The sequence below is a fragment of the Macrosteles quadrilineatus genome, unplaced genomic scaffold, assembly GCF_028750875.1.
Source record: "Macrosteles quadrilineatus isolate MER2022 unplaced genomic scaffold, UCM_ALF_1.0 Scaffold_5__1_contigs__length_97177068, whole genome shotgun sequence".
NCBI lineage: Eukaryota > Metazoa > Arthropoda > Insecta > Hemiptera > Cicadellidae > Macrosteles > Macrosteles quadrilineatus.
The window spans coordinates 30,714,613-30,730,294 of record NW_026542598.1 but is presented as its reverse complement, the minus strand read 5'-3'; the positions used below and the strand labels follow the sequence as shown (position 1 = coordinate 30,730,294).

The 15,682-nt window shown below is 33.2% G+C and overlaps 1 protein-coding gene across 2 annotated transcripts in view; it reads left to right on the top strand.

The window, feature by feature from the left end:
- The first annotated feature begins 2,067 nt into the window (after positions 1–2,067).
- The window catches only part of LOC128993903 (carboxyl-terminal PDZ ligand of neuronal nitric oxide synthase protein-like), a 304,439-nt gene continuing 290,824 nt past the window's right edge, over positions 2,068–15,682 (top strand). For both annotated transcript variants that reach the window (XM_054417995.1, XM_054417993.1), the window contains exon 1: positions 2,068–2,609. In XM_054417995.1, coding sequence (XP_054273970.1) covers positions 2,502–2,609 — 108 coding nt within the window. In that variant the 5' untranslated portion in view covers positions 2,068–2,501. The remainder of the gene's footprint in view (positions 2,610–15,682) is intronic.

Below are 15,682 nucleotides of genomic sequence, written 5' to 3'. Positions count from 1 at the left end.
AGAAAGTAAACATTATTTTTAGTCTCTAGGGAATAAAAATCAGCTGTTGCAAACAGTTGTAAATTTCGATTGTGACAATCGTATCAATCGATATTATTTATGGATTGATTTATTAGGTAAGGTTTTAGCCTATTGTTGTCGATTGTTCGACATATCGATGGCATAATGTACTGTAGTAATAGACGAAATGATTGAATCACTTGTTAAACAGCTGCTTATTTGCATTAGCGGAATTGAAAACAACCTTTGAGAGGTTATCTTTACATACAAATTATTTAGTTATCTAGCTTTATTTGTTAATTAATGATGCAATATGACGAAAAATATAGTTCACCACACGGGCAAAAAGTGACTTTAAAGAGTCACTTTAGGCCCTAGTGATGAAATATACAGTTTATGTTTGGACATACTGTATTATTGTTTTTAATGTATTGAATGTTTAAATGAGAATAATCCTTGAAATCCTTTAGAGAAACCATTTAAAGATTTTCATCGTTGATACAAAATATAATTGTGTCTTAAATTTGACAATAAATTTTACCAATATAAATATTATGTAGAATCAATATTGTGTTATTTTGAAAAACACTGATTGCGTAATTTGTCTTACCATTAATATTAACGTTTGAAAATTATTTCTAACATGCAATATAATACAATAAACAATGCCAGTCATATTTATAGTACCATACTGGGGAAGTGAGCTGGTCTGGTCGTAGAGCATGGGACTTCGGTCGACGGTTCTGAGTTCAAATCCGGTCAACCACCAATGAAATTTTAAGTGAAAATGCCACAGCCCCCTCTAGACGTAGCCTGAAGTATTGTGGAAAACAATTTCGGTAGAACCTAGAAGGAAATACTATACTAATTACATAATACTCCAAATTCAAATGTACTCTATCAAAAAAATACTCTAAGTACAACCAGAACAAGAATTCAATCAAGTAATAAATAAATTGTAAATAAAATCCTACTCACACTAAACAATCTAACCACCAAAGTATTTTAGCTTAACAATTATTATACGCTACAGAGATATTTGTTAGGGATTTTTCATAAATTTTCAAACATTTCTAAACAAAGTAGAAACACGAAGCGATTCCAAGTTTGCACACCATCAGTCACATGCGTATCTTGTTGACGTTTTATCGCAGGAATGTCGCCAACATACCCGAGTTTGACGTCCCAACAAAGCCGGTTTTAGTTTAATCTTTTGATAGGTTTTAATCCACAATATTGATTAGGTAGCGTTTCTAAATTATCTTATTCATACAGTAAACGGTATATTTGCAGTTTCAATACATGCACTATGGGAAAGGAAATGTGAAAAACGTCTTGCATTTTGTGTCTCGATTATCATATTTCAATTTGGTGAAATTGTATTATATGGTACACATTGCTGTACTGGTCTGGTACTTAAATACCACTGTGAAAAGTTACAGATTTATTTTATCATTTCCATTGACCAAGTCGTTCACAAAGTATTTCAATAAAGAAATAAATTCAGTATTAATGAGGAAATTTCAAAATCATTATATTGTATACAGTTAAAATTTAGTTTTCCCATGGTGAAATATACAATAAGTTAGGTTTTTCCTTGGGAAACATACACGAAGTTAGTTTTTCGTGGGGGAAACATACACGAAGTTTAGTTTTTTCATGGTGAAACATACATGAAGTTCAGTTTTTTCATTGTGAAACAAACATGAAGTTTAGTATTTTCGTGGTAAAACATACACAACGTTTAGTTTTTCCATGGTGAAACATACGAAAGTTTAGTTTTTCCATGGTGAAACATACACGAAGGTTATTTTTTCCATTTTGAAACATTAACGAAGTTTGAGTTTTCATTGGAAAACATACACAAAGTTTAGTATTTTCATGGTAAAACATACACAAAGTTAGGGGGTTTTATGGTAAAACATACACGACACCAGTTCCGTATACTGGACATAATGACGTCACAAGGTCGACCTTGTGTCCAGCGCTGGTAGTTCCAGCGTTGTCCGCCAGGTAGCATCAGCGCGGCGCGCCGACTCCCGCCGTTTGTCTCCAGTCGCCCTTCCCGTTCCCGCCAGAACTGTGCGCGCTCCGTCGCTGTCGCCACCGTATACCGGCATCGTCCTCCGCTCGGCTGGCTACGTATTTGGGAATGTGGATTAAACAGTTTTCCGTAGAAACGCGTGCGCCCAAACTAGTGTCAAAGTATTGTAAAGGCGCTCGTCTAAAAATAAACCCGTGTCCATCTGGTGTAGCATTTCAACGTAGGTTTTAGGTTATACATAGTGGATCGCGAATGTAGAATAATTCAACAGTTTTAGTTAGTAAAATATTCGTCACCCAAAAACGAAATACGTTTTTAGATTGCCAGTTATTAGAATTTTGAGGTTAGCCGGCTCGCTATTTCGGCTTTGTTTACGTTGGTGCAGTGTTGCCGGTTGGTGCGGGGTTTGATGTTTGTGATGTCACTTTCTGAGTGAGTGGGTGAAGTGTACAGCAAGATGCCCTCCAAAAAGCAGTATAATCTTGTGCAGAATGACGACTACGACACCAGGATTCCCCTACATTCGGACGAGGCGTTCCAACATGGAATCACATTCCAAGCAAAGGTAAAAAGTCGCTGATACCTCGGTGTGTATTGGTACCTCGATAACAAACACGATAACCCCACCCCCCTCCTTGACAAGATAACAATAACAATCACCCTTGATAACGTGTGTCGTTTCGAAAAAACCCTTGATTTCGTACTACCGGCACGGCGGCACTCTGATTTTTTATCACAGGTCATAGCTAACCTCGATAAAATGTCACCTTGATAGCAAGTCCTTTGATAATATCCATATAGAGACTTACTATTGACGTTCTAGTGTACCAACATTCTAACATAACAATGTAAGCTATGTAGTATGAATGAATAAATCAAGTGTAATGTATGTAGAAGGTAATGTTAATTTGTTATTGCAATCACATAAAAGAGTAGACAGGAGTGATTTTCAGAGAATTTCGGAGTAGTATTTCTGCTATGTCACTATGTAGCATACAAGTTTGTATTCATTTAAAGAAAGTGGTTATTTTTGTAAATTTCTTATATCTTGTTTTCTTAATTTCCCCCGTACTTATGAACTTAACTAGATTTTTACAAATAAATAAAATGGGCATACTTATAAACTCCAGTTCACACTGCAAATTGTTCTTTACGGTTTGACTGATTTGAGGCTAATCCATACCTTTGTTGCATGTTACAACTTTTCATCAATTAGGGTTTGTTTTAAAATAATAACACACAATTAACTTTTCACCCAAAATTGGGACCGCGCAATTTAATAGTAGTTTCAATCTACCATTTCGTTAGGGGCCTACATCGAAATAATGACACGAATATGAGGGATACTTGAAAGAAAGATAGTGTAGCATTTTCTCTAAGACCGCGATTTCCAGACCATTTATTTAAAGCCAAGTTGAATCCATTTTGCCTGGTTTGAAAGGGATTCAAAAACTTACTTGGGTTTCACCACTCGTCACAATGAGTGTAGGCCTACTTCCAGTAGCTAAATGTAATTTCAAAATTTCTCCTTAGTTCTCGCAAGAGTTATGAAAGCTGTTTCCTGTGATGACTAAGCTATGATTCTGTCTCGCTTCTAAAACCTCACCTTCTCGAAGGTCGAGCGTGCAAAGACCTCGGTTTTACAACTCCCAGCGAGCACGAAGAGATCCGTGCTTATCGACGTTACGTCTAAAGTCAATGCTATTGGTTACTGAACTTATAGGTTCAACTTATGGCATTTGGGTTGATGTAAAATGAGTCTTGCCCTTAGTATTTTAATTCGAACAATTTTTTGTTTTAAGAGGTAGGCGGCCTCTAGGTCTCTTTTATCCTTGCATTGCCCGTCCACATAGACTATCTGCGTGGGTCGTATACAGCAAACAACATAATAATAATAACAACATTATGATATTTGAGGGATATAAGTTATGTAAAATAAATTGTAGGCCTACTTGTACATTAATCTGTCATATAGGGCATTCCATTAGCCTGTCGACAACCCATGTATTTAAGCTGTGGAAGTTAAGCCTATGCTATTTCATAGGTGAAATCACAAAAACTGCATAAGGTGTTGAATCGTATTTTTTACAGGATTTCGGGTTGTACACTTTTGTTTAGAGCTGGAAGTATTATAAAATACTGAATTTTGAACTTACTTACTTGTATGCTGCATTTTTTCGGTTTTGACATAAAAAGTCACTATTTGATATACAAATTTTAAAAAAGAACACGTGAATTGTGGACTAGTACTCATATACAGAAGCTTTGATGGTTAAAATTGGTCAAAGGGGTCGTCTGTAACTCTGTACAGATCCACACACGAGTGCACCACCTAAAAAACGCCTTTTATTAAAGGGGGATCCTAAACTGACGTGACCCAAACCTCAATCCAGAAGATTTTGGGCGAAAACAATACCTTAATCCACCCACGTAACATTACATGTTGCATGTTAGTTCAGCTGAAAATATTGTACGGTATAAAACTTGTCCTTCATACATTGTTGAAGGTACTTGCTAAAGAGACAGCTGATCATGGTAACAGAGCTATCAACGCATCCATTATACAGTCTTCAATTACTAATTTTTCTTATCCACCATGTTTCAAAAATATAAATCTAAATTCGCAAATTTTTTTTCTCTCTGTAAACCATCAATTTATCTCATACAAACAATTTACTCAGCAAGACTACTCATCACAGAGTATAATATGATTCCGTATGAGCATGAAGAGAGTAAATTGGCCAAGAGAATTAAGTGGATAAGCATCGGTCATAACTCTTGTAGATGGTAGACGGTGGACAATGGGCGCGGAACAATGGGCTAAATTAAACAGCTGGTGACGTCACGGGCGAGGCGCGGGCAGGATGTGTGAGCCATAGGTGTGCTAACTGGTGTGATAACAGTGTGATAGCACACGTGGAGTCGCTATCAACAATGACCTGGGAATGGTGTGGAGGAAATGTCGATACATAGGGACAAACTATTGTTTAGTCTGCGGTTTGTCAAGTGTTTGTATTTAAAAATGTTTCAATTAGACTGATCAGCTGTTTGATTTTGACGATTTGTCACTCAAACTAAACTGTGAACAAATGATTTTGTATTGACAAAAATTGAGTATTTAGTTGGTATCTTCTATTGTAAAATTCGCATTAGGTTATACAGGGTGTTTTTTTGCCGAATCCAAATTAGGCTCTGTGAGACACTTAGGCTAAACAAATCTATGATGAAGAATCGAGGAATGTTAATTCATGGTTGGTTAAACATATTCCTATAGTAAAATCTATATAATTAATACGCTACATGAAACTTTGTCGGTTGAACTCCTCCGCCATTTCTTAACCGATTTTATCCATTGACGTCTCATTGGAAAGAGCGTGTCGCGTAGATTTACAAACTGGCCTTACTTTTTTGAAAAAGTCCCTTGGGCTTTGCCCCAGTGGCTGTTAAAGTTCCCATGTTATCCTTATGAAGAACATAATTGTTTACATTTTGATCAGCTGTATAATTTTATTGCTGTTATTTATTTGTCAATTCAATGAAACGCATTGAGTACATTTATTTACTATTTGAGTTTGTGTAAACATAACCCCCAAGACGGATCGTGTTAGTATGGTTGTATCTTAAATTTGTGTATTTATCGCTGTTTTGTATCGCTATGAAGGATCGTGTTAGCATGATTGTAACTTAAATTTGTGCATTTATCGTTGTTTTGTGTAGCTATAATTTGTTTATTTGTTGTTTTTTCTTTTAAATGCCTCCGACGCTACTACAACGAAATATGTACAGGAGGCGTAATCGTGATAACGACCGCATCTACAGAACAGTGACACGTAATAGGCTCAACTATTAGGTTAAAAATGCGCCCTAACACTACCCCAAAACAAAACAACTTTTCGTTCTCAATTGGCCCTCTATCAATGACCTGTGTTGCCTGTACAGCGAGGCATTTTGAGAAGGAGACGAAAACCGGCCGGAATGCTTTAGGTTTATCAATAACGAAGATAAACATAGTTTGAGTCACACACCGGTGATCTTTGAGTTGATTCTTTTAAACTCATTGTAAATATGACTGTTATTCTTTTTGAAATAACTCCTGTAATGCTTTAGAATTGCTCGAATTCGAGCAACATGTACACTAGTATAAAAAAAATATTAATAGCTGTTGGCACTCCAATTTACTAAGCTAATACGTTCTAACAATTTAATTTTACACCTATTTAAACGTGAAACAATTTACTGTACGATTCTGAAGTGGACTTCTCTTCTATGGACTTTTCAAGCTGTCCCCTAGTTTTTTACAGTATTTTCACCTTAATTTTCTGTTCGTGTAACAATGAGTATGCTGTATCTTACCACATATTGAAGGAAGTGGAGTAGGTCTATTCATCTGTGATTTGACAATAAATCGTCTTATCAGTTCGACTCATTAAAACTTAGTAAAAAGATTGCATATTCGGCAGAAATCAGTAATGCACACTGTGGTGACTCTTAAAACTACACCCATTTTCATTTTCTGGTGAGCTTTAACTTTGGATGGGGGCTGTGAAAAAACCAAAAATCAAAGGTAGCCTAAACCAAAATATCTTCAGAGCACTGGAGTTTTTTTCGTATTACCTCAAGGAACGACAGATTTCCTTTCATCTCCAACTCCAGCATCGCGCCACCCACTGTTTACTATGCCGGGTATGAGGTACATTTCCTGTTGGACGCCGTGTCGCCCCTCGTCTTGGAAGTCAAGGTCTTCGCCACATTTGCCGCCTGGACAGGTTTGGAATCGAGTATTATTACCGAGAAGTAGGTGCTCGTATCTGGAAGCCGCTGGTGTTGTGGTAGAGCGCAGGACTTCGTACTTCGAGGTCCCGGGTTCAAATCGAGTCGACGTTGGTTGAACGCAATACTCTAAGTCACGTATTTTTCACCTTTATCGACTTGGTTAAAAATATTTTTAATGAAAATCGTGTTTAGAGTTTTAAATCTAAATTCCTTTGGTCGTTAAATATTATCAAGCAAAAATCCGATACAAAGAAATCTTGGTGTCACTAATGTTTAAAGTGTCAAGTCGTTAGACAGAGATCCAACCAACACATGACTCTTTGCTGTGGCAGTAATTTTTAATTAAAATGAGCCGAGAAAGCTTTGTGTTTCAATTAACAGCTCGAGTTAATTTAGTATAATCAAAACCTCTTTGTAAGCTCCCGAGACTGTGTGCTTCAAAAATTGTATATTGAAGTTTGTTACATTACTTATGTTATGTGTTGACTAAATTTGTTAGAAGTTGGCGACCAATTTATACAATTTTCAATTTAGACATAGTCTCCTCATTAATTTAAATTTTTTTAGTTGTAACTTTAATTTCTAATAGCCTAATAATGCCAAATTTCTATTTCTGTTTTTCACTTTAGTTTTAAAAGGAACTACATTGCTGCAAACACAGAATAGTTATTAGTTCAATAATAATCGTCAACGATCAATAGATCTAATGAAAGTTATCATTGACGCAAGTTGTGTTAATTACTACTGTATATTAGTGGGTGAGATTCAAAGATCCTCATCATTATAAGCTTAACATCGGTGACTATTGCAGTAAACGAGAAAACTGATGAACTTTCACTCCTAGAATCCTAAATGCTAACTTTATGAAACACCACACTAGAATGCCAAGTGTTGAAGACATGCATTGTTGTACAATACAATAGGCCTAAACTCTTTGTCTTTAAGTTTACAATACGTTATGATTTGCATTCGAGAATGCTAGAATACATACAGTCAAACATTCACTATCAGAATACTAAATGCCATATACAAAACTATAGATCAGAATGTCGGACCATAAACGTCGAAGTGTTGCAAGTGAATGTATCTTAAAACGGCATAAACTTAGACAAATGTGTAAAATTAATTCGTAATCCCTATTCGAGAAAACGAGAACATGTCAATAAAACTACAGATTTCAATGTTGGGCTATGTATTTGAAGGGTGCAGGTGAATGAAGATTACTGTATATTTTCTTAATTAGTTATTTCCGAACTATATTTCCCAGAGTCTTGGAGCACAACCAATCTCTTAGCTATGTCGGGTACGGGGATCATTTCCTGTCAGGCCTGCGGGGAGATTGAAGGTCTTTACCAGCATCGCCAGCCGCTCACCTGCCTACAGAATCCCAATAAGGGGTCACGTGACCTCCCCCCCTCCTCCCACAATGGACAACAATGACCGGTTACGCATGCGTTGTTGTCTGGCGCTGCGTCGCTGCGTAGTGCAGCTGTCTGCTGCATCCTGCGTTGTCACTGAAATATTTCAGAGTTTGATTCATATTTCAGTGTTCATAACGATATGTATGTTTAAATAGTTTTAACTGATTTTAACCAATTTAATAATCAGAGTAACTGATGTTTCCAAGACTCCTTTGCTATGATTTGTTCGCCCAAAAAATATACATTTTTTTATGCTCTATACAATTTAAATACTAAAAGTATTACTTGTTTGATGTTATGGGACTCGTTGGTTTTTGGCCATTATAAAATGCCCTCGTAAATCTTTTATTGATTACTAAACTCACACTTTTTAAATTATCAAATATGCTGCGATGTTTGACGTTGAAATAAAAAGGCTGAGGGACTTCTTAAATGTCTAGATACATTTTAAAGGACAGATGTGATTGCTTTGAAAGTTTTGACGTAGGAAAAAAACAGCCAACTTCTTTTGGTGTGTGAAAAGTCCACCAATCTTGCTTCATGGTTTAGTTAGTTTTCAGCCTGTGATAGAGCAAGAGCTTTGACAGGTGATGTAAAAAACAGAGTTGATAGGCAATTGTGTGGATATCATTTGTGTGACTAATGCAGTCTATTTGGTGTGAAATTACTGGTTTTGTTGAAATTGTTGCTGTAAATGACCTCATAAATAAACTTTCTCTTACCTTTGCACATCCATTTCATGGCGTTGCATTAAAAAGTAGCTAGCCTCTTTTAATAGGCGAAAGTCCACTACTTGCTTTATGGCAATGTTCCTATTCAAACATTGTACCGAGTATGATGTTGTAATAAGTCTGTTTAGAAGTTTTAAGTACTTGTTGCAGAAATCTTCGGTGTGAATAATGAAAGTTATCAGTTTGCGATAGTGTAGTTTTTGGTATTGTTGCTGTAGAGGAAATTAAGAATTGCCTTGCCCAACAGGAATACACCTTTTTGGTTGACCTTCTGTCTTCGTCTATTTATTTCCTTAACCCGTTTGAACGGTAGACCTTGGCTAGACGACCACGTATCGTAGACGACCAACGTCCATTCGTTTTATATTCTTCTCAGACTCACGACTGGTTTTACCGGATTCTTTCCTTCAAAGACCATTGTCCTCAAACGAAAGTGTCTTTGTTTCTCAAGTCTGGACAATGGCTCGAGTGATGAGAGTAGGAATGAACACTTTTTGGATTGAGGCGGGCTCTTCGGTAATAATTAAACTGGATTTGATCGTATGGGTTGATGAGTTTATAAAACGTTCATTACCAGGGCAAGAATTTTTATAAAGACTGCACAAAAATGAGCTGAATAAATACGATTCTTTAACAGTAATGTAAGAATTAAGTCCACAGTCAGGTTTTTATAGATTAAAAATACTCCAATAATACACTTGTCATCCTTATGGATCAACAGAAGACAATCTAATGCTAGTTACGTTCGGTGCCTATAGGGTCGTGTTTTTGTTTAACTTCTCGTTACGATGTCATTATAAATAATAGTTTGTTTGTTGTTTTTCAACCTAAAAGTAAAGCACAATTAATTAACCCTAAAATAATAATATAAAAACACTTTTGACGACACTAGCGCTCCCCTATAAAAAAGTAATTTCTGGCCATATATGGCCATATCAAAATTCCATATATGGTTTTATAAAGCCATATATGGGTTTTGATGAGCATATATGGAAGCATATATGGCCAGATGTGGTTGTATCCATATATGGTGGTGTCCATATATGGCCATATATGTAGTATATATATGGAATTATTGTTCATATATGGCCATACATGTTTTCGATATATGAAATAATTGTTCTTATATGGCCATACATGTTTTCTATATATGAAATAATTGTTCATATATGGCCATACATGTTTTCTATATATGAAATAATTGTTCATATATGGCCATACATGTTTTCTATATATGAAATTATTGCCCATATATGGCCATACATGTTTTCTACATATGAAATTATTGTTCATATATGGCCATACATGTTTTTTATATATGAAAATATTGCCCATATATGGCCATAAATATCCTCCATATATGGAATTATGGTCTATATATGGTCATATATGACTCCCAGGTATGAAATTAAATTACTCATATATGGAATAACAATTTTCCATTTATGCTCATCTATAAATGAGTTTTTGACAATAACTGGAATTATTATAAGGGATTGTTGCCACTTTAGGATTATGTAACTCTCAAACTCCCAAACACTTCTTATAATATTAAAAATCTAAAGTTTATCAGTTTGTGTATTTTCTTGTTGCTCTCCAAGCACAAACTACTTAACTGATTGAGTTGATATGTGGTACAGTAAGGGGGCAGATAATATAGGCAGTTCTCCTTTAAAGTAATTATTAGTAAAGAAATAAAATATACAGATTTGAACCCTGATGACAAAATCCTGTACATACATCTATTGTACAATTTTATTATAACGCAACAAAATCTTAAAACTGACGTATAATTTTAAAATTGTAAGTGTAGTAGGCCTAAATAAGGAGAATATTATATTAATAATTAATTAATTGTACCTTTGCTATCAAACAGCCTCAAATATCAATGTCACGTAGTTAGGCTATATTAATAATAACATTCTTCAAATGACATAAAATGTCTAAGAAAAATCTTGTTTTACGAGACCAAATACAGCTTCTCTTATTCGTATTGGGTTTTGATCATCCACATGATATGAAGCAATCGTGGTGTAGTGGCTAAGGGGGCAGACTCTCACGCCAGAGTCCCGGGTTCAATTCCCAGTCAGATGCTTAAAAATTTTGTTTTGAAATTTTTGAATTTAAAATTTTTATTATAGTTTTAATTTATAGTTTATACCATTTAAGGTAAAAATATGTTTAATTGTTATTTTTTTATTTATTTATATATTTTTTATTAAAAAAATCCATATATGGAGGATTCCATATATGATCATATATGGAGGATTCCATATATGATCATATCTGGGGGATTCCATATATGATCATATCTGGTTGTATTTGGTCCAAAACCAAATATAACCGGATAAAAAAAAATTTATATGGCCATATATAAACTTTTTCATAAGGGCTCAGTGTCACGAACAACAACTACAAATGGAAAACAAGTATCGAATTTTAATTTTCGGATAAAAATTAGTTAAACTGTGTATATATCTTACATTTTAGGAAACATCATTTCTTTAATATTTTAATACAATACTAATTAAACTTTAGTACTATTAAAACATTCTTTAAATTGTTTAATACTAACCATGTATTTAGTGTGTTTGTCTTCAAAAACCATAATTACTAATCCAAATCAAATAACGCAATTGAAATTTTTTATTTTTTTTATTTTCGTAAAGTACGTTCGTTTTTATCTTAAGTTTTGTTTAAGATCCGAACAATAATATAAGAACACACACTGTAATACATTCTTCAATATTCTACATTGTGATCCCTTAATTGTTAACAATGAATTTAAATGCTGAATGAGGGCAAAAATAATTTAATTTAGGCTCTTATTAAATGCTACAGTAGTAAAGTAATAAATGAAGAGTAAATAATAATACATATATTGTTGGAGAGCATATTTAATAATCGATAATTTAATAGAATAGTTACTGTACTCAATCGTTGAAAGTGAAAGTGTTTATTAATTTATATTAGGCCTAATAAGCCCATTAATATAACCAAACAACATAATTATTATTATCTAATTTCTATTAAAAAACCATTATTATTATTATTATTACTATTATTATTAATTGTTATTAATATTTATTAAAAAAACAGTTGTATGATAACGTATTTTTTTACATATTAAGCTGTACATTTATGAAGTTAATTTATATTATCTTTACATTTACTTTGATACAAAATAAAGAATATGCATACGGTATTCGATGATATATCAATCAGGCTTTGGATTCTTCAATATCTTCTTACGGTATTTCCGGTCACAAGGGAAATTTATAACCAAACCAACCATTTATATATTTTTTACGTATTCATCAAATACATTTTATTCAAACGTAATTTGTTATTTTTTACTTAAAAATCTGAATAAATAATATATTTTTTTACTTTGACGTCAAAGGATATATTATTTAATCAAACGCGATGGATCATACGATATTTGAACATCAGGAACGTTGAATTTATTCTTAAGTATTTTTTAGAAATTATAAAAACAGTTTCAACATTATATTCTTTGCTCAACTAGGTTTAGATTTTCAACGGACCATTATACGTAAATAAGTGTCAATTAATTGTAAACAATGATTAATCTAATTGATGGTACTCAAATATATCAATTCTAGAATGTTAATTTGTGCAATACACCCAGTTAAAAATAAAAATAAATACTACCCCAAAACTGTTTTGAAAATAAATACTTCGAATTAAGTTTTTTTATTCCTTTTGATGTAGTCAGGCATGTTTTTTATGTATTTTTATCCCGTCGATTCGTATGCGAATGTCATAAACCAGACAAAAAAACCTCTGTTTTAAAACGAGAAAATAAAATGGATTGTTTGATTGTAGTGTTGTCAGCGGACCCAGGCCGTGAAATCTTGTTTGTATTTGTATTTGCATTGTTTTCCGAGCTTTAACGCTGGAAAGTCGATGTTTTACATTTATTATTTTATTTTGTGCTAGTTCCCGGGGTTTAGTCATAAAAAACGTCATCTTTGGATGCATTGCCCTTTCTCTATTAGATGATAAAATATGTGATAAGACTATAGGCCTAAGTGTGAACCTCTATGTTGTACTATGATTACCCACTAACAATTCAATAATTCTAGCAATTAATTTAACTCTTTCCGCACTTTTCCATTAATGTTTCCCAAAATAAGTGTCTCCATAATAGTCATATGGTAAAATAATATCAAAGGAATTATACCATGTTGGGAATTCATAGTACTTTAATTATTTAGAGTAAGGAATTGTTTACTTATTAACTAGCCGTTACCCAAGGGCTTCACCCCGTTTGATGTCATAAGTATTAAGAAAACTATTGATTGGTTAAGTTAAGCTGAAATAAACAAAACAGAATACAGTAGGTACAAACAAATAATCACACTTGATTTTAATAAGGTAATAAATTGAAAGAAAAACAATCAAATAAGTTCAGCTGAGGTATTTTTAACATTAGGTTTGAAATGTATAAAATATATGTAATGAATAAAATATGTGATATGACTCTAATTGTGAACTTCTATTTTGTACTATGAGTACTAACAATTCAATAATGCTAGCAATTAATTTCAATCATTCCGAACGTTTCCATTTATTTTTCCCAAAATAAGTGTCTCCATAATAGTCATATGGTAAAATAATATTAATGAAATTTAACCATTCATAGTCCCTTAGTTATTTAGAGCAAAGAACTGTTTACTTATTTATTTTTAGCTTAAGAACATTATCGTTAAGAAGGGGGCGAAACTAGGAGTAATTTGAACCTAAATTGGGTGATCAATTGATGTAGAATGGAGTAAAAAGGCTTTTCTAGATTCGTAATATAACGATTATTACCGATTGGTTTACTACCTATTTATATAACTTTTACATTAATTACGGAGTGCCGTAAAATAGTAAGTTACAGCGTATAACTTATGTTATAGTGTTAACTTCTAAACAAAAATAAACTCTTAAGACCCAGCTTGGAGTATAAAACGTGTTACAATTTAAACTTAAGACATTTCCAGGTTCGATAAAAACTGGTTTATGTGTTTCCAGTAGTTTCCTAGAGATTTATACTCCATTCATACGACGAATGGGTGATTTGAAAAGGTTTAACATCCAACTTCTTTGTGCTATAGATGTATTTTGTCCTTTAGTTTACATGTTTACTGTCTGTAACGTTTATTAATTTATTTATTACGATTTAACATTTTACAAACGAAATAGTTTTATAAGTCAGGAGTTTATCTCAAACCTATACGAACCTCTATGCCAGGACCGTCTTATAATATAAGTGATCTGTATAACCTAACAAATGTAGTATTTTATTTTTTTATATTATTTTTTAATGTAAAAATTTAATTTAATAAATATTTAGATTAATAAAAAATTATTATTTTTTAAAATTTAATTAATATACCATAACAATGTCAAAAGTACGTGTGAAATATAAATTTTGTAACTTTTTAATGGTCGTTTTTCCAAAGCTGGCATTACAAGCAGTAATTTCCCTCATCTTATTCTGGATGTGTTTTATGTTAAACGAAATACAGGGCGTTTAAAAAAACGTCCGATTTTGAAAAACCATAGCTACTCATCTATGAATCCGATTTTATCGAACAGTACGTTAGAAAGAGGAAGTTCTCGAGTTTTACGGAAAATATCCAAAAGTCCCATTTTCAAATTTTAACCCTCCCAATAATCCAAAATGACGGACATCTGAAAATGGCAAAACACGATTTTTTAAACGGCTATAACCATGAAAATGCTTTCAAATCTTTGTTAGCTCTTACCGCGTTCTAAGTAAGAGCTTGCAAAGATTTGAAAGCATTTTTCATGATCAGGAATTACATTTTCTCCGACTGTCTTATTCGTTTATGGAAAATCGCACACCCTTCACCCAAAAAATGCCCCACTTTCCAAAATAGCGTTTATTTTCAAATTGCAATTGTTTTCACAATCTTTTTCTAGCTAACATAGGCTGTGAATTTAAAGGGGGTCATATTGAGCTCCTGTAAATGGAATGTACAAACTTTGTTAGTTACTCCTCAATATAAAATTAACCTGGTCTATATTATTATTTTTTTTATTATCTATCTTTTAGTATATTTTATCATACAGTATGAATATCTTACGCTAAAGTGATAAAAAAACAAATTCTGAATTAGATCACGAGCACCAACGTTTGCTACGTAAATAATTTACTACAGTACTAGAATCCTGTCTGACATAAAATTAATGAAGAGCTTCTCCAAGAGCTCATAGTTGAATCCTGTTTTAATACTTGCAATTCAACAAAAGGATTCAAGGGACAGCACCGGTCCCTTGCCTCCCCTGCACTTTTATTCAGAGTAATTAATTTAGGTCTCATGAGCTTAAAAGTTTAGCTTTTGTGTTGTAAAACTTATTTAGTTTGAAATTTGTTTTACCTTTTAATATTCAATGCTAAAAGAAACATTGTGCAATACATTTTTGCGTTGACTGTCTAAGTAAGATTTTGGGGTTCTATTATAACGTTTAACACTTTTTTTTCTATCATTGTGGATGTAGCCTCCGGATTGCTAAATAATATTAAAAAGGTAAAAATACCTGCTATCAAGCAATTAAATGGATTGCTTGATAGCAGATATTTAAACCTTCTTAATGTTTTTTCCATGCACTCAAAATTTACTTAGTTCTTACTGTTTGCAAAAATAGCATGCTTTTTTACCCGTGTAACTGTTGTT